The 18,669-nt window shown below is 39.2% G+C and overlaps 1 protein-coding gene across 2 annotated transcripts in view; it reads right to left on the bottom strand.

Moving 5' to 3' along the window:
* The window catches only part of tpst1 (tyrosylprotein sulfotransferase 1), a 46,385-nt gene that overhangs the window by 9,674 nt on the left and 18,042 nt on the right, over positions 1-18,669 (bottom strand). For both annotated transcript variants that reach the window (XM_053647917.1, XM_053647918.1), the window contains exon 3: positions 11,721-11,919. In XM_053647917.1, the coding sequence (XP_053503892.1) occupies positions 11,721-11,919 (199 nt within the window). The remainder of the gene's footprint in view (positions 1-11,720; positions 11,920-18,669) is intronic.

Genomic DNA, 18,669 nt, shown 5'->3' with positions numbered 1-18,669 from the left:
AATCACGTTTCAGTGGGTAATGTCATCATTACAGGTCCAATACTGTAAATAAACCTGGAGCTTTCAGATGCCTGGTCTAGTCGAAAACTGGCATTAGATGTGCACTGGTTAATAAAACATGCAGCCAAATTATGAAACATTTATACAGCTGTCAGATTTAATAAGCTAGTGAAAAAATATAAAATACATCTAAAAAATTGTATATATTCTAACAGAATGATCCTCAAGACACTAATCACAGTACATTTCTGCATAAAATACTATGTTATAATTGAATCAATCAGATTATTTAGGATGCCATTAAATAATCTAGAATTTCAAAAACAGTATATAATCTTGAAAATGGAAAACATCCTCTTCCATCCAAAAAAAAAAAACAGAAATAGCAATAAAACAATAATAAGAAATTAGAATTAGAAATGGTACCATGACCCTGCACAGGATAAAGCGGTTATTGATTAGATGGATGGATGGACGGATGGGTACGTGGATGGATGGTTGGGTGGATAGACAGACGGACGGGTGGGTGGACGGGTGGGTGGATGGATGGATGGACGGATGGACATATGAGAAAGAGTGCACCGGTCACCAACATGCAAATTCTACTCTGCACATAACACCTTCTTAAATCGTTTTGAGTGCTGTAATATTTACTTAGAATTTCTAAATCAGCTGTTGTCTGATAAGTGTGCTGCAATCGCAATTAGTCATTAGTTGGCCTACAATTTGGTTACTTCTGCCTGTGGCGATGTATAACTCCTGTATAACACTTGTTATCTGTACAACACTGTGTATCGGTGAAAACAGAGGATTTCACAATCCTCTTCATGACCTCAGCAGGGAAGAATGACAACTTAAAGACCTTGGGAAGTTTGGACTTGTCATTATCCATCAGTTCAGCCAGGATGGGTCAGGGAGCTCGGGTCAGAGCCAACTGAAAGTCTAAAGTCCATCAACAAAATTCCGAAATATACTTCCACTTTCTGTTCAGCCTGCTGACAGGCTCTAATTTACACAGCTCACTGATGTGTGTGTGTGTGTGTGTGTGCACGTGTGTGTTAGATTACGAGAAATATCATCTCGACACACAATACGACAGTTTAGTACTTTTGTGATTACTCACTCCTTGTTCATTATTGCATACCTGGATCCAAACACTCTATTATCTCTACTACATACTAATCACGATATATAAAGATACAACACAAGCAGTTCATGACAGAGTGGGTAAACTTTTCTCCTAAATACACTAGATAACACTGTTCTGTCAAACTCGCTCTCTGCTTGCGTCTTTGTGCTTGAGCAGAGGGAAAGAAAAAAGGAGTAAATAGTTGCGGTCATAGTCAGAAATTTCAAGCTAAACAGTGCATAGCCACATCTGGTTCTAACTTATTGTAAATGTGAAGCTCACTTGTAAGGAGGAACCGATTTAGTGTTAGCCCCAGTGACATTGCACAGAATTAGCTACATGGAAGAACACAGTGACGTATCACATACATGAGGTACATTTTTGCACATATGGTGTATATAAACCATTAGGGGTTTTTATGGTTCAATTCAAATTTGTTTCAGAACTAAGATTTTTGTGATATTTTGTAAGCAAAGCCCATCATCTATATTTGGATTATTGAAACAAATGCCGTAATGTAATGTGTTAACTCGGGAAATATCACTGATGACTTCATAGAGGAGAGGGCTGTTTGGATAATATGCATCTATTTATTCTGTCAAGCAAATAAAATTTTAGTAGAAGTAAATAAATAAATAAATAAATAAATGATGTCCAAGATGTTAACCAAAATTCATGCTACTAAAATAAACTGACACCACGCTCACCACTATGACAGATTTTAAATCATCAGGGTACTTGTTTTAAACGGAATCTTCAGTTAGCTATGCTGATTTGAGCTGACACAATTCATCAAGCAGTTCACAGACAACTGTATTTCCATATTATATAACCTCTGATGAGTCAGCGAAAAAGGACTGAAAAAATCAACCCAAATGCTAATCAAATCTATGGGTTGTTTCACACCATCACGAATAGGCTGCATTAGGGCTGGGCGATATATCGATATAATATTGATATTGTGATAAATGATTACGTGATACACTTTTATCAGATATTGTTGGTATGGTGATGTGGTTTTTTAAACGTTTTCAATAATTACAAATTAAATGGCACTAAATGGATTCCGTTGATTTGATGTAATTTTTTTCTTCATTTTTTTCTTCAAAGAAGTTGAAGTCTTCAACTACATCTTCTTTGTCTTTGTAGGAATTAAAGAAAAGTATCATCAAACTCAGTTTAACGTGTTTTTTTTTTTGTTTGTTTATTTTACTACTAGATTGTGGACAGTGTGGTAGCTATATTATATATATCGTGATACGCATCGTGTATCGTAGAAATGTCCTCAAGTATCGTGATATGATATTTTTGTCATATCGCCCAGCCCTAGGCTGCATGTATCTATAGTCTGAGCTAGAAAGAAATCAAGCCCAGCCTTGCTTCTTCGTACCATTCTGTGTATTTTTCTTATGACCACTGGTGGTGCTGGTGCGCTTGGTTACTAACAGCAAATAATCTGATCTGAATGGCCAAATTGAAACCTTATGTATATTGATATCTTGTTAAAGGCAGGAAGGACTTAGCTCTGCTAGCCCATTTACACCAGCTGTGCCTGACTGATATATCTTATTTGGGAGAACAAGAATTATACTAATGGGTTTAGTATATTTGTTACCAGTCAGCATTAACAACCACAGTACCGTTTCAGTCCACAGTACCTGAGGAACTGGTTAAGCTAAAATAAATAAATAAATAAATAAAAATAAAAAACTGGCAAAAAAAAAAGGACTGGAAAAAAGATCTTAATCAACATTTTAACAGGGAATCTAAGAGAATTATTGAGAGTAGCAGTGTAGAAGTTCAGCAAAACAGACTTCATGTAAAACTGCAATGAATTTTCCTGGTTACACAACTGCACTATTTGAACATGTAGTGTTAGCACATTTAAATAAGGGACTTATTTATAATTATACTATTCGTGGTCACCCAGATGAGGATTTTTGAGTCTGGTTCCTCTCAAGGTTTCTTTCTCATATGGTCTCAGGGAGTTTTTCCTTGCCACTGTCGCCTCCGGCTTGCAAATTCTTACGCAAATTCATGAATGTAAAATTTATATTCTGAATTCATATATTTCTGTAAAGCTGCTTTGGGACAATGTCCATTGTTTAAAGCGCTGTACAAATAAAATTTAATTGAATTGAGTTTAAGTGCTTAGTCCCATTGATTATGAAGGAAGCATGATGTTAATTTCGATACTGAGGTGAATAAATTGACATACATGGCAAGTGGAGAAGTGAAAATCTTGAGAGGAAAAGCCAAGTAAGCACTTAATGAGCACATTTACTTGGTGATTTGTCATTGGACAATCTGTCAATCTGAAGTGAGCTCAACCCCAACTGCAGGCTGGTGTGTGTAGCAAGCAAGGGCTGGAATGGTATAACAAATATATTAAAAATATGTATGAAACTGCACAGCACAATTTCATGGTTTTGACCACAGCCACAGGTGCTTCCAGCCAAACAAACAAACAAGCAAACAAAGTCACCTTCTTGCTTGTCCTAGTAAATAACTGATAGACCTTTTTTAGCGGTTGGACTAGTTACTCAGTCATTCAAGCATGTCATCATTTCTCAGCACTAGGTACTTCTTCGTGTGTGTGTGTGTGTGTGTGTGTGTGTGTGTGTGCATGGGAAATTTTCTAACACTACCACTAAGCTTGTTAGCTTTGTTTAGGGATATTCTCTAGGTAAAGTTAGGTACTAATGCTAGCTATCTACAGTTGCAATCAAAACCCAAGAATATTACTGAACCGGAGGCCACTGCTCATGAGGAGTAGGATAAGATTCCTCAGGAACGCTGCCAGAAGCTGGTGTCTGGCTATGCATCTCGTTTGCAGCAGGTCATAACAGCAAAAGGGTGCTCTACTAAGTACTAAAGATGCTTGCCATGAAGGGGTTGAATCATTTTGAATCTGGAGAAATCATTATAAGTTGCATTTTCAGTTGAATTTGGGGAAACCACTTGACATATCCGTTGTGTTGAACCATTTCAATTGCTTTTGTTTGATTTTTTTTCATTGCAAACAGCTGAAAGTCTGTACATTTTGCCAATAAACCTGATTTGCAATGGGGGTGAATCATTTTGATTGCAACTGTAGATTTGTTTGGGGCAAACATCTATACTATATGGCCAAATGTGTGTGGACACCTGACCATCACATCTATATGTGCTTGTTGAACATCCCATTCCAGATTGAGTCCCTTCTTTGGGCTATATCCAACTCCACTCTTCTGGGAAGGCTTTCTACTAGATTTCGGACTTCTAACAGTAGTCATGGCTGTGGGGATTTGTTCTCATTTCATTCAGCCTCAAGAGTATCAGGCACTGATGGCGGGTTAGGAGGCCTGGGGTGCAGTCTGTAATCCAGTTCATCCCAAAGGTATTCAGTGGGGTTGAGGTCAGGGCTCTGTGCAGGCACTCGAGTTCTTCCACACCAACCTCGACAAACCATGTCTTTATGGACCTCGCTTTGTACACAGGGAAGGGAAATCTTAATGCTACACCATATAAAGAAATCTTATACTATTGCTACAAGATACAATACATCCTATACATACTCTGTGGCAACAGTTTGTGGAAGGTCCACATATGGGTGTCCACAAATATTTGGCCATATAGTGCAGCTAGTCAGTACTCTTGTGGGATAGTTGTGATCTTCTTAATGCAAGGTTTTGATTAAAAAAAATTCTGATACTGAACTTCAGCAAAACTCAGCACTGATTTCTTTTATTATTCCTCTTATAAAAGTAGTTATGAAATATTAGAAATTGGTTACATGCTAGCATGAGAATGTAGCTTGTAAACAAGTGTGTAAACAAGACTGTTAAGAGCTCAAGATATAAAAGACAGGACAAATCTTGTCCAATGTCAACAATTTCTCCTACATTTTCACAACAGATTTTCAAGTTAACATTTACACTTTATGTTAGATAGCTACAGTAGTTAGTGGCCAGCAGGTCTATGGCTTAACTAGCTTAGTGGTCCTGCTAATTAAGTGATTTTTAACCTCTAAATGTGCTAGGCTACTGTTAGGAAACCTGAAAACAAGAAATCATGAAACATTTGTCACACAAATGTGACAGATATTGACGGAAATTGTTAAATGTCTTCCATACTAAAACTGAGAAAAATTCCATACACAAATTAACAATACAAAACGATATCAATTAAACTTCAGGTTAAACATTTGCATTTTCAAAGCAGCAATATGACTGTGCAGAAATCTGGGAAATCACCTAGAAATAACATCTATACCAGCACAGCACAGCGTATACCACAATTTCTGAGTTCCTTATGAGGCTATACTGTCATATTGCTATATTGTTATACACCTAGTCTGCTGTTGAGTGTAGCTGCAGAGATCGCCAACAGAGGTGTTTTTATCATTTCCATTCTCTCAATGTGGAAAAGAAAGGGTACTATACTGTACTTTTCCTTGTCATTGTGGTGGTGCCTTCTATGGTACAACTTCTGGACCTTTAGTATATATCTTTACACAGAAATGAGCATATAGTGTACCTTTAAAAACAAATTACGGTACACTATATCTATGTTTCCAGGTGAAAGATACATTACATTATATTTGTATATTACATGTACAAAAGATGTTACCTACAGGATACTACCCCATGGACAAAAAAAGCTTTTCTTAGTTTGGCTCCTAAAGAAAATCTTTGCCTTGTTGGTCCGCAAAACACATTCCATTCCAATGCAGTTTGGGAGGGAATTATTAACCAAAAATACTGTGCAATATTTCACCTCACCATCCCATTAGCAACAGCTATCACCGGATATGCATAATGACGAATTCAGAAGAAATCAGCATTGAAAATTTGTGTTTCTCTCATCTGGTAGAAACATCCAAGCAAAAACACCTTCAATTTCCAACACGCCGTGGTCTTCCAGTTAGGCCCTGTTACCATGGAAACCTTGGTCTTGCAGGGCCATTTGCAAGATACAGTAGAGAAAGCCCAGTGGGATGTGTATTCATTGAACAAGAAAAAAAAAAAAACCACTGGAATACAGCATGCATGTACACACAAGCACGTAACAAAGGCTGAATCAATTAAGCCTCTGCATTGTGTGTGTGTGTGTGTAAGGATTTTTGTGTTTTACGTAAATCACACAATGCCTCCATGCATCACCAGATATCATACTATTATACTAAAAGGGAACAGCAATGGTTTAAAAGCACATGAATTGGCAGAAATGCTTCTTATTTAGATCCGGGTTATCCACTAATCGCAGGGTTGGTGGGTCGATTCCCGGCCCACGTGTCTCCACATGCCACAGAGTCTTTGGGCAAGACACTGAACACCCAAAGTTGGTCTCGTTGGCAGACTACGGCCTTGTACGGCAGCTCTGCTGTCATTGGTGTGTGCGTGTGTGCGTGTGTGAATGGGTAAATAAGACACAGTGTAAAGTGCTTTGTAGAACCACTAAGGTTAAAAGGTGCTATATAAGTGAAGACCATTTAAAAAAAAAAGAAACATACATAAATGACGGAAGATTACAACTTAACGTTAACTAATAGTCATGTAACCTTCTGAGAAGAAGAAAAGAGAAGATGCAACAACTATTACTTTTCGTCACTTAGCCCTTCACACAACATGCCTTGCAATTATCATCATCATGCCTCATAGAACTGTTGAGAACATTTGCATAACCTGTCAACTGCATAAAGACTACCACTCATAATTCAGATCTGAAATGAAATAGGCGGTTAAACGGTTTTGAGTTGGATGCTGCATTGGCTCATTTGTGTGGAAACCAAATTTTAGGTCGTTAGGGTTTTAGTTTTTAGGCATTTATTAGTTTCAAGTTCAACATTGTGAAATGTATCATGCCCTTTCATATTGTGTGATTAAAAAAAGATATGACAGTGCATTGGGGTAGCTGTGGCTCAGGTGGTAGAGCGGGTTGTCCACCAATCGAAGGGTTGGTGGTTCGATTCCCGGCCCACGTGACTCCATGTGCCGAAGTGTCTGTGGGCAAGACACTGAACCCAAGTTCCCGATGGCAAGCAAGCACCTTGTATGGCAGCTGTGCTATCATTGGTGTGTGAGTGTGTGTGTGAATGGGTGAATGAGAACCAGTGTAAAGAACTTCTAAGGTTAAAAAAGTGCTATAAAAGTGCAGACCATTTACCATGTAGCAGGGTTCTGTTGTTGTATTAATGAAATACATGTTAATATTGGCTTATGTGTTAGAAATAGTTCTTGTAACCCATCTAAATATTATCTAAAAGTTCAAACAAGATTTAAATGAGCATAACTCTTTTAATATTCAAGTACAAAGCTAATATTTGCAAGCCGAAACTTTCCTCTTTACAGTTATAATATAATATAAAACTGTGGTTCTGAGTCATAATAAATACATAATAATACATGTCGGAATGGGTCAGGTAGGGTGAAATAAAGTAGTAGTCTTCTTTCATTGATCAGACTAACCTGTGTTCTTCTTAGAGAAATATTCCATAATATTCTGTATGCTACACTGCAAAAAAAAAAAAGCAGTCCCTCCAGGATTTTGCGATCGCAGAAATGAACGAAAACCAAGCAAACTCTGCAATATTCAGTGGAGCTTGCAATTTTTCAAAAATTACCGCAGATTTTAGGCAGATTTGGGCCGAGACACACCACGTGACATCATCACAATGCGGATTCAGCCAAAGCAGTCTTCGATTCACGTGCGTCGAACACGAGTCCAGCTAAAAAGGTCTCATATACCAACAAACATCACCGTGCGAAAAACCGTGCAAAATACTTTTGTGCAATTGCAATTTCACCAATTACAGTAGTTTTCCACAAAAAAAAGCACAAAAAACTCACAAATTTTGAAATAATAATAATAATAATTTTTTAAAAAACTCAGCAAAATCAAGCATTTTTGGTTGCAACAATCACAAAAAAAGCCAGAAAATCCTGGACGGCCTGAAAAAAGTGAACGCACTGCGTATAGTTTAAATAAAAACAGTTCGTTTCTCATCAAAACGTAATTTCATTGTTTATACTAAATTGAATTTAAACAAGTTTCTAATTACTAGTTTGAATCATGTAGAGTGAGCATGATCAATTCACCTAACATTACCGTGATCCAATTACATTAGAAAATGTCACGAGGACGTCTGTACTGACGGGAATAAATAACCGTAGTATCAAATGACCCTGATTAACCCATGTCCATACATGATAGTGACGTGGGTAACCTTGCTGCCTCACAACATCAGCGACCTGGGTTTGATCCTGAGCCCGGGTGAGGTTTGATTTTATTCGTGCTTTGAAAATACACGATCAAATCCTGTTGGATCTACAAAAACATATCGTGTTAATGTAACTCAATTCATTCACATGGAACCAATGTATGCGTTTCAATTAAGTAAATTCAATGAGCTTTTTTTCCCTCCAGTGTATTATGAGCACCAGAGCCTGTCTCGACACACCACACACCTTAGGAGCAGATCCTACAGCCTGTGCCTCACTACTCTGTGTTCATGTGTCTGTGTGTGCATGTTGTACTGCATGTAGAGGAGGAGAAGAGTCATGCAGCTGTGCTTGATCCGGGGGGGGCACATACTAATACTCTGCAGATGTGTAGGCGGGTCTTGAGACGCACTCAGAAGAAGAAAGGCAGGATCTACTGTAGATATTGTAACACGAGAGAATTAACGCTATCAGAAAGTACGCTGAACCTGGAGGAAATGGTGTCACGCAGACACAAAGGCAAGCATCTGTACAGTATTACATGCAACGTAAATATATTCTCGTGAAGAAAGCACACGCACACACACACACACACACACGGACATAATTATTGACTTCTGGAATTAATCACTTAGACTCTTAGCTTTTCATACCACTGGAAAATATGTAGGATATGCAGTTTTAGCTAACGCTAAAGATTCCTTTCACCCACAGGACACATGTAAGAGTTTTATCATAACAACAACACATATTTCACCTAATCAAATAAGACATGGAGCGGGAAAATCTGCCAAACTGGCAGCAGTCGAATGGCTAAGAACGCAGTCTTCCCAACCTCACTAACCTCATCGAGAGTGCAGGGTGGGGGTGGGGGTGTTGGTGGGTGGGGCTTTGCATTCTACAGTCTGTACTTTTTGAGTAGGACACCCATGCTTAGTGTGTAAAAAGTCAAGTCTGTGTTATTTTTCCATTTCTTAACTCCTGGAAAAACTTGACAGTGAGTGAATGACAGATCGCTTCAAGGTGCCAAAACAGTTAGCTCTGTTTTAAGCGGAATGAGGCAGGAAATTGAAATACAGCATTTGCCAGACATTTTCCATACACGACTCCCTGCCCTTTAAATCTAGGTACTAGTTTGCTGCCCTGGAGCCATTTTGGTATAACTTCTGCATTTTTATGATGCATTAAATGACTTTTATTTTTCCACAGTTCTCCACAGCACACCATTTAGTCATTAACCGCAGCACATCGAAACCCGCTGCAAGTGACCCTTGTTTAAAGTATCTGAAGCAGTAAAGACCACAGAGAGACGCTTACTGTGTGAGAGTGACCAAGCAGAGACACACTGAGGACATCACTCAATCCACACCCTGCACACACACATCGCCGATAGCCATTAGACATACAGCCCTGCCACCAAATGTTAACTTTCCTCCTGCCTCCAAAGAGAATTAGTCCAAATGGCAGGAGCAGATTCTGACCTTTAACCTGGGAAGAACGACTGATGATGAGATGCGCTGAAGTGTGGTGTCCTCTTACACACTACATACAGTACTGAACTCCATATCCATATCTGCAAGCAAGCCATCAGCGGACCTGTCCGTAATGGAGTTTGGCGAATGAGGAATAATGTTAACACTGAAATTGCCTACCAGTCTCTTCTCATTTCATAACAGAGTGTACTATTAGGTCTTGAAAGCACCAGTGGGCTTATGTCCAACAAGACATCAAGAATTATTAGGAATCAATAACAAGGGAAACGATAAAAATACAGCAGCTGCGCCTTCAAAACCTTTTTTGCAGGCTGTCAAACCACTACTCTTCAAGCCAACTTTTGAACAAGAATTTGAGGGACTGAGAATTTTAATCATTATGAACTTCCTTGTCTTTTAAACTCAACTGTATTCTAAAGTAAATAACTGTTCTGCATAGGGTTGTCAAAAGTACCGGTACTTTGGTACCAAGTGGGTACTCAAAAGAAAAAAAGTTGAAGGTACCAGATTTTCATAAGTACAGGTAGTACCGGTTCAACCCGGTACTGACGCGCTGCCTGACAGGTGGTCAGTCGGGAAGTTTTCATGGGTGCACCGTGCAACAAGAAGACACTGGAGTAAAGCAGCAGGAGCGCCGCCGGTCACAATGCCTGCGTCCGAAACAGCATACTTACCTACTATATAGTAGGCGAAATACATGTATTTCTCTCAGACTCTCGTTTTCCGCTTTCTATTCTATTACCGCTAAGTGTGTAAAAGCCGAGCCCCTAAAATTTATGTGCCGCTAGATTAACCGTGCTTTCAGGAGGAGTGGCTGCTTACCCGCAGTATTTATTCAAGCAGGTGAGTTTAAAATGATGCTAGCGGTTGCATTATGAATGCTGTAGCATAGTTTATTTCCAGTGTATTATTGCCAAAAAAAAACAACATCCTCGTTTTTGCTTAGTTAATGGCTAGCATACGTGCGTTTAACACTAATACGGTCAGGAGTCCTTATTAACCATTTAATGCTGTAACTTTTATTGGGGTAAAATAAATGGGAGGACATGATGGGGTTCACTAATTTTACACACCAGAGGCTTTTTGATGAGCTATGAGCATGAGATTCTGTTAAGAGTTGAGCTCGGGAGACCTACTAGTAAAGATCAGGCTTTCAAGTATTCACTAGGTTTAGCACATAATTCGAATTCTCCGACATGGCCTGTTGTCATCACTTTAATAGCACTACATCACATCATTAATGATCGTGGATATACAAGAAGTGGCATTTTTTCCTCAGTGATGACTCAACAGGACTCATCAGTAGGTTGTGAGCTCAAATCCTCCACTAATGGGCAAGGACCATTAAGACCATATAAGTCACTTTTGGATAAGTGTAAGTAAATGTACAGCCTCGGGAACATGCGTGAATGGTTGACTGGCATCCCATTTCAATTTCACTGCCAGTTACCCGAGAGCTAGTGTTCACTGATTTTCACAATTTTACACAATACTGTGTCTATATTTACAAGAATAGCAAACCATCAATGTTATTATATGTATATAGTATATGTATAAGGGGCAGTGGTGGCTTGGCGGTTAAGGCTCTGGGTTACTGATCAGAAGGGTCGGGGTTCAAGCCACAGTACATCCAAGCTGCCACTGTTGGGCCCTTGAGCATGGCCCTTAACCTTCTCTACTCCAGGGGTGCTGTATCATGACTGACCCTGCACTCTGACCCCAGCTTCCTGACATGCTGGGGTATGCAAAGAATTTTTTTTTTTACTGTGCTGTAATGTATATGTGATCTATAAAGACTCATTATTATATGTATTATATTTATGAGAGTATAACTGAAAGTCAGTGTGCAGTGTTGTTGTTGTTATTGTTTTTTTAATTTTATGGCTAAGCACTCACCCTTCTAGTATTGTCAAGGACACGTGGATCAGGGCGACCATAGTTGGGTGGGTTAGCATGGGGGTCGTAGCCTAGTCTGGCGAGCATCGGCGCGATGACAGGCATGTCCCTCAGTACGTCCGCCGGGATTTTCCCCACCCACTTGGACAATGCCTCCACGTTGACTGGCTTGATCACTTGGTCCGTGGAGCGCTCCACCCTGTGAGGACACAACAAGCTCTGGGATTAGCACCGACACGTTATCGTTCCTCATAATACAACCAGCTGCCTAATTAGCTCTAAATGCATCATAAGATACAATGAAATAATGCTCCAGGGCTTCCTCCATTTACAGTGGCACGTAAAATGGTTCAAATGAACATTTCACTTGCTGAGATCATCTCCTCCGTTGCCACGCATCATGTTTCATTGGCCACATAATGTTTGGATTTCATCAAGATAATGACAATGGCAGTAATGGTTCTATTAAAGACAGAGTCTCAATAAATCTCCTTAACCAGCCAGTTATAGTCCACTAATCACATGCTAACGGAGACTGCAGTGAAGCAGCATAAATAATGAAATAATAACCTGCAGGTTAATTGGTATGGTTGCAACTGATATAATTCACATCAAAACCCACATCGTGTGTAGGTATGCAATTTTTTAATGTTATGTTAAAGCTTCCACATAGCTCGAACAAAACAACATTGTTACTATGGTTACAGTGGGGCTCACTTTTACTTGAAATCTTTTAGAAACAAATTCACGAGCAGATTCAAAATGAATCATGCATTATGTCACACCCATGCTAAATTATTGATCTCTTAAATTATTGATTACAATATCAGGCGTTCAGTTAATTTCAATACTCTTAGCACTTAGAGGACATTAAACAGTTATCCAGGCTTAAGAGAGGTGATCAAATGATCACACGACATACAGTACGCAAGGTTTTTTGGTTTTTCCTCCAGAGAATATTGAAAGCCTGCAGTCTTCCTCAAACTGAGTGCTTTCTCTATTTTTTTTAAACTATTTTTGTGCTTGTACACAGCAAACACTTTTCCTTTTTGTAACGGTATTGCAACAACTTTGCATGCCCTTAAGACAAAAATGAAGACAAAGACCGTTATATTTTATAGCAAAGTCATTGAGTGTGTTTGTCTTTGCAGATGTTCCTTCATTACATTAATATCAAAAATGGTCTTCTAGTGTATAGAGAACAAAAAATGGAAATTCCGTCTGTTTTGGAGGTGCCTGTGTTCAGCGTTAAATTTATTTCTGATGTCACACTCCACAGTGGTTAATGGCTCATATGAACGTAGACACTCAGGTGTTTAAAATTTTCCAGTTTTTAGAAGTATTTATCTTTTTTTAAATTATTTTTTTAACCTAGCCTACCAGCTATAATGTTCTACTTTTATTATGGGAGTTGTATACAGTGTTTTACTATGAAAAAAGCTTTAGCCTTGGGTTAGCTTAGTTAGTTCATGACTGTTGCTACGGTTACGCTTGTCGTCTACACTACTCACTACCTTCGAAAACGGAGACTTTTGGAAACACCGAAGACCCCATTTTAGTTTGAAAACTCCAGGCTCGCGTTTCAGTGTAAACAGACCAAAACGAAGACTTCTGAAAGCGTGAAAGGCGTGGCTCCGCCCACATTTGCCCCTTGAGTGGGTCTTCTGGATCATTGTGTATCCTTCCCTGATTCGTCAAGCCCCTCCCATATGACCATTACTATACCTTGATCGTATACACAACAACACGGAGACTGAACCGCAAGCTTTGCTGGCTTTGTCATCATTTTTAGTAGCCATTGTGCAGTTAAATTCTGTATTTTATAATACTGAAGCTGCCTACATGTGCAACAGGCGAGCTACGATTACAGCAATCGGCAACAAATCTCATTTCAAGCAGCGTAAACCCTACATGGTTTTTGTGCCTGCTGGTGACTAGCAAACAACTTCTTGTTTACACTTGTATGTGCATGTCCAGTGTGCATGAATGCTCATGTGACATGCGTATTTGGTCGTGTTGTGTGGACGGAGATCATTTCTGAAACACAGCGGGAATGCCAGCGTGGACGAGGATTGTTTTCATTTTAAAACGCCATTTTACAACAAAAACGCACGAGTGTAAACAGGGCCTGAGACACGATACTCTACATACAGAAACCCAACAGCGTCCTGACTAATGTTATAACAGGCTTGTGGCAATAAAATAATGAATTTGTTAATACTGAAAGAAAATGTCCGATAAGTCGATTTCCATTCAGCTGGTGGAATGGGACGCCAGTGTACTGCGAGAAAGGTTTAAGATATTAATAGTGAAAACATTCTTTTTTTTAAATAGTGAAAACGATGCATGTGTTCCTGAATGCATTATAAAAATGATCTCATAAGTTGCCAAAAATTTGCATTTATAACTGCCTCCAGTCTCTTTCCTATTTTCTGAACAGCATATGGATCCTCTGGGTTGTAATATTCTGCCCTCAAGTAACTCACCAATTTAGGGTATTGTTTTCCATGGGAGATGCAAACTTTTACACAACTCATCAAGTCATCGTGGTACAATTGATTCAAATGTTCTTATACACCAAAGACAATATGTGTATTAAAAGTAAATATTTGAATAAAAATCAAATGTAATAATTTGTCAGATTTACATCCAACTAGTTCTCAATTTCAAAGGTAAAATACAATGGCATCATACTGTAGGGTGATTTTATATATATATATATATTATATAGTTTTTTAGTAGATTTTTTTTTATAGTTTTATCTAATCTCAGACTTTGTGTAAACTTAAACCAGGGGAAACTAACCACATCCAAATGGTCTTCAATATTAGTTAACTATTTTAGATCTATACTTGTAAAAAAAACATAAAAACAAAACAAACAAAAACAACCAGCCAATTCTCAGAATCATCAAGAACAGTGTGTCCACAGTACAAATACTGTATGTTTGTCTCTTTCACTTTCACTGGAAATTTTCCAGTGAATTCTTAACTTTCCATTGGCTTTGAACCACTGGGAATGGGGAAAGTGCTTAAGAAGAATGCTATGCATTAATGCCGTCTCCCTCCCCTCTCACTTTCACTGTTTTTGGAGCAAACACTAGTCGAGGCCACCTTTGTTACTCCCCCTGTAGAGGCGACTAGAAGCAGATGGGAAACAGATTACAACAGTCAACCCCCGTCTGTTGGGAATCTCCAGCAAGCCCTGACTTTCAACATCAGAGAGCTGCATGGATGAAGTGCCAAGTGTCCACCAGGACAGTAGCTCTAATATGACATGGCCAGAAGGATTTTTTTCTCCTTCAGTTCTTTTAGTTCCACTGAGCCTGCTGTGAGAAGGGTAAGACCTCTAGTGTGACTCACACTGCCATGTGTGTATGAGTGTAGAAGCGTATGAGTGTACAGTATGGCCCAGGAGCAAGCGTGACTGCCTGAGTCGTCACGTCTCCTTAGGCATCTTTTACACTCTCAGAGCTGCCCAGTTGAAATTGAAGAATCAGAGTGAGAGCACATCTCTTCCCATAGACAGTCTGTTCCTCCCCCACAAACAGAGTAGATTATGGCTCAGACTATCAAAAACACTGGTGTTGCTTCCTTACATGACTTCATCATTACTTGGCCAGTTTCAGGCTCTCCCTTGCACGGGAAGGAGCTAGTGTTTAGCTTTACTGAGTAGATCCACACTGTACACTACTTAGAGTTAGAGACCCAGCCTTCTCCCCAGACACTGGGCAGTCCATTTACACTAGAAACAAGTGGTGCTTTACGTGTTGGACTCTTTGGCCAATACAACGCTTTACTTCAATAATCCATCTACGTTTGAATTGCACATCGGCACTTATTACATGATTAATAGGCCTAGTTCTGTCTAAAGACAGATGGAATTGCTTTCCCCCCCACTTTTTTTTTTTAAGAAGACTGTAGCTCAAGATATTTTCCACTAATGGAGGCTGGCACTAAGTTTCACTCTAAAGTGATGCACTCTCAAGAAATGAAAAGAAAAAAAAAAATGCCAGAGATGCGCAAGTGTGACGAAGAGGTAAAGCCGAACCAGTCAGCCTCTTGCTGATGAGTCATGCTATTCTCTAGAAAAATAACATCTTCTGTCATCTGCTGTTGCCATGGCCAACTAATGGAGAGCCGACATGGCTTCAATACACTTATGCAAATTGGCATGAATATATAAAGCTACAAAGACACCCTTTGAGGTGGCATCTGAAAACATTTGCAATTCAAAAGCTGTCACATTGGCATTATAAAAGGATGGCTACTGACAGATCTGCAGATTAGAGGTTCCAGATGTTCTACTCTGCACTAATGTCTAAATACAACAGTTTTTATTAGGGATGGATTAATACCATTTTTCAGTCCGTTTTTTCGTACTAGTTGATACCAATCCCGATACCGATACTGAACTTATTCCTAGTATACTAATACTAGTATAGTATCCTGGTATATTAAGCAATCAGGTGCATTAAGAAACATTTCATTTTGTTCTTTTTATGTTGATCGCTGTCATGTGCCGCTTGCAATGAACTCCTCATGCTGAGTTTTATGTTTAAGATGTTTAAATGCCATAACACGCGATATCAGTATTTGTATCAATACTTCCCTGGTTCTTATGGTTCAGCAGAATTGATAAAAGTTATCTTAAAAGTTAAAAGTTAAGTCAGAACTGATAAGTTTTGTAGATTCACATTCTCATGGGCTGGCCAAATCGGCAAGATCAATCTTCATCCCCTCCACTCATAGCCCACGTGTGCAGAAGTGCTTTTAGAAAACACAAATCCCCAACGTGTCTGAGAACAGTGCTGGTAAAGAAAGAGGAATAATTTAACACAGCTAAAGATGTCCATTTCTCCAGCAAGAGCCATAAGGCCTCTTAATATGGAGATCAATACAGAGATATGGAGAATAAAATAAAAAAAACAACACTAAAATCTCTCGGGTGTGTTAGAGCAAGCACAAGACTAAACTGTGCGGTCCATTTCAAAGCAGATTTGTTAGCCATGCCAACACGAAACTACAGCACTCAGTGCTCTCTTTTTCTAGAATAAAAAATAATAAACTCAAAAACAAACACTTGCAAAACTCATATAAGTTTAAAAAAACCAAAAAAAAAAAATATGAAGTTCTTCCTCACTGAGCTCTGCTTAATGGCCTTTGCCTGTTTGTCAATTATTCATGATGAACTCTAGTGCTTTTCTGCAGGGTGGTGTTTTCCTAAAGTCAGATAACAGAAATCCTCAGCTGCATCGCACTAAGTAATGGCCAGAACTCTGCCAAAAGTCGCCTTAAAAACATGAACATGTAATGGATTTTAATAGTCATGTTCTGGCTTTAGTGACTCTGGGCTTGGATTATGTGGTGCACCATAGATAGAGACCTGGGCACTATTCTGGCAGGTGCTGTGGGCCAAATTTAATGGATGGCTTTCCGCAAGTGCCCTCTGGGAGTCTGGGTGGGGTTCCGTGTTCATCATGAGCCATTAGAGCCCTGTAGGCCCCCCTCCCCCACATAAAATCCTATCAATGCCTCTTCTGAAAATGAGCTATGGTGCCTCAGTTCTGCTGGAGGACTGTAGCATGATTGAGGCTTGAGTGGGCATGTTATACTGACTGCCTCGTAAAAATTGGAGGGTCACCTTAGGCACAGTGTACACTGGAGCTCTGCTGAAGAACTTTGTGTGGTACAAATTATATACCAGTGGGAAACCCAGCACACGCCACGCTTTCGCCTGCCAGAATATTCCAGACCTGTCAAACCCAAAGAGGAATAATGCGTATTCCCACAGAAAGTTGTGGGATCATCCATGATTCCATAGGGCCGACATTTTCCCTGCTGTGTCACTCTCGACGTTTTTTCTCCAAAGAATTCAACTTCATGACCATTTTTGGATGAAAATGCTCAGTGGCTGAATTTCAGTGCAATCCTAATGAATAATACAATAGTAGTATACATTTTATGTCGCATTTGTGAAATCAAAACATTCTCCAGTTACCTTGACAGATAGCAAGGGCACTGTGTTAGTGCATCTTTCATGAGGAAAAATCAAGTCGAAGATGAATAATGTGAGATTGGAAGGAAGGGATTGGGGGCGGGTGCGTATTGTGTATTTTTGAGTGATAATTCATAACAGTGTTAAAATGCAAGGCTCCTATGCAAAATGCATAAAGTGCTGCTATTCAATGTCTCCTATCACTGGTAGCCTTGTATTCAGTAAAACACCACACCTCATGTTCTTTTCCAAAAGCACTATTGACATCAGTTTGGTCATGTCATGTGTCCAGGGCTAGTTTGTGGCTTGGGACACTACATTAGGTCCCTTTTTATTAATATTTGATTGGAATCAATATGTTGAAGAACAACATGCATATATGGTCAAAGGGTGAGGCACCATCTGGTATCCAGACGATTCAGAAAGCCCGCTCCATCCACCATCCCTTTTTCTCAATATCCCTAAATGAACAAACCTACAGGACAGGTTTAGAGTGCGGACCTGAGGGACTGTCTGGAAACGAACAAGTACAGCAGTGTTTGGCGTGCCTACAATGGCTTTTAGTAGACCACTAAAGCTTCGATTCAAACTGAAAGACGGCCCTTGCTAATTTTACCAAGTCTAAAGCGCTTTAAGTGTTTTTTGAAGCACTCAAGCACAAAAACTCTGCCTCAGGACACGGGGGAAATTACAGAACATACGCACCTGGTTACAGTCATACTCAACATAAGTGTTTTTGCATTCACGTGAATGAATATCACAGTACAGTCCAAATCATGATAAACATTTAACAAGAGTAAGTCAACTGAAAAATCTACAGATAAAGAGAGAAGCGAGAGCTTTCAATTTACAACTGTAGACTTACAGGATATTAATCAAAAAAGGGGGAAAAAATTGTTTTCCCAAGTTAATTCCTAGCTTACATAAGTTTTTTTTATGTCATACATTGATC

This window comes from Ictalurus furcatus, chromosome 17, assembly GCF_023375685.1.
Source record: "Ictalurus furcatus strain D&B chromosome 17, Billie_1.0, whole genome shotgun sequence".
In the NCBI taxonomy this organism is placed as follows: Eukaryota; Metazoa; Chordata; class Actinopteri; order Siluriformes; family Ictaluridae; genus Ictalurus; species Ictalurus furcatus.
Note: the sequence above shows the minus strand (reverse complement) of the source record. Positions and strands in the feature narration are given on the sequence as shown.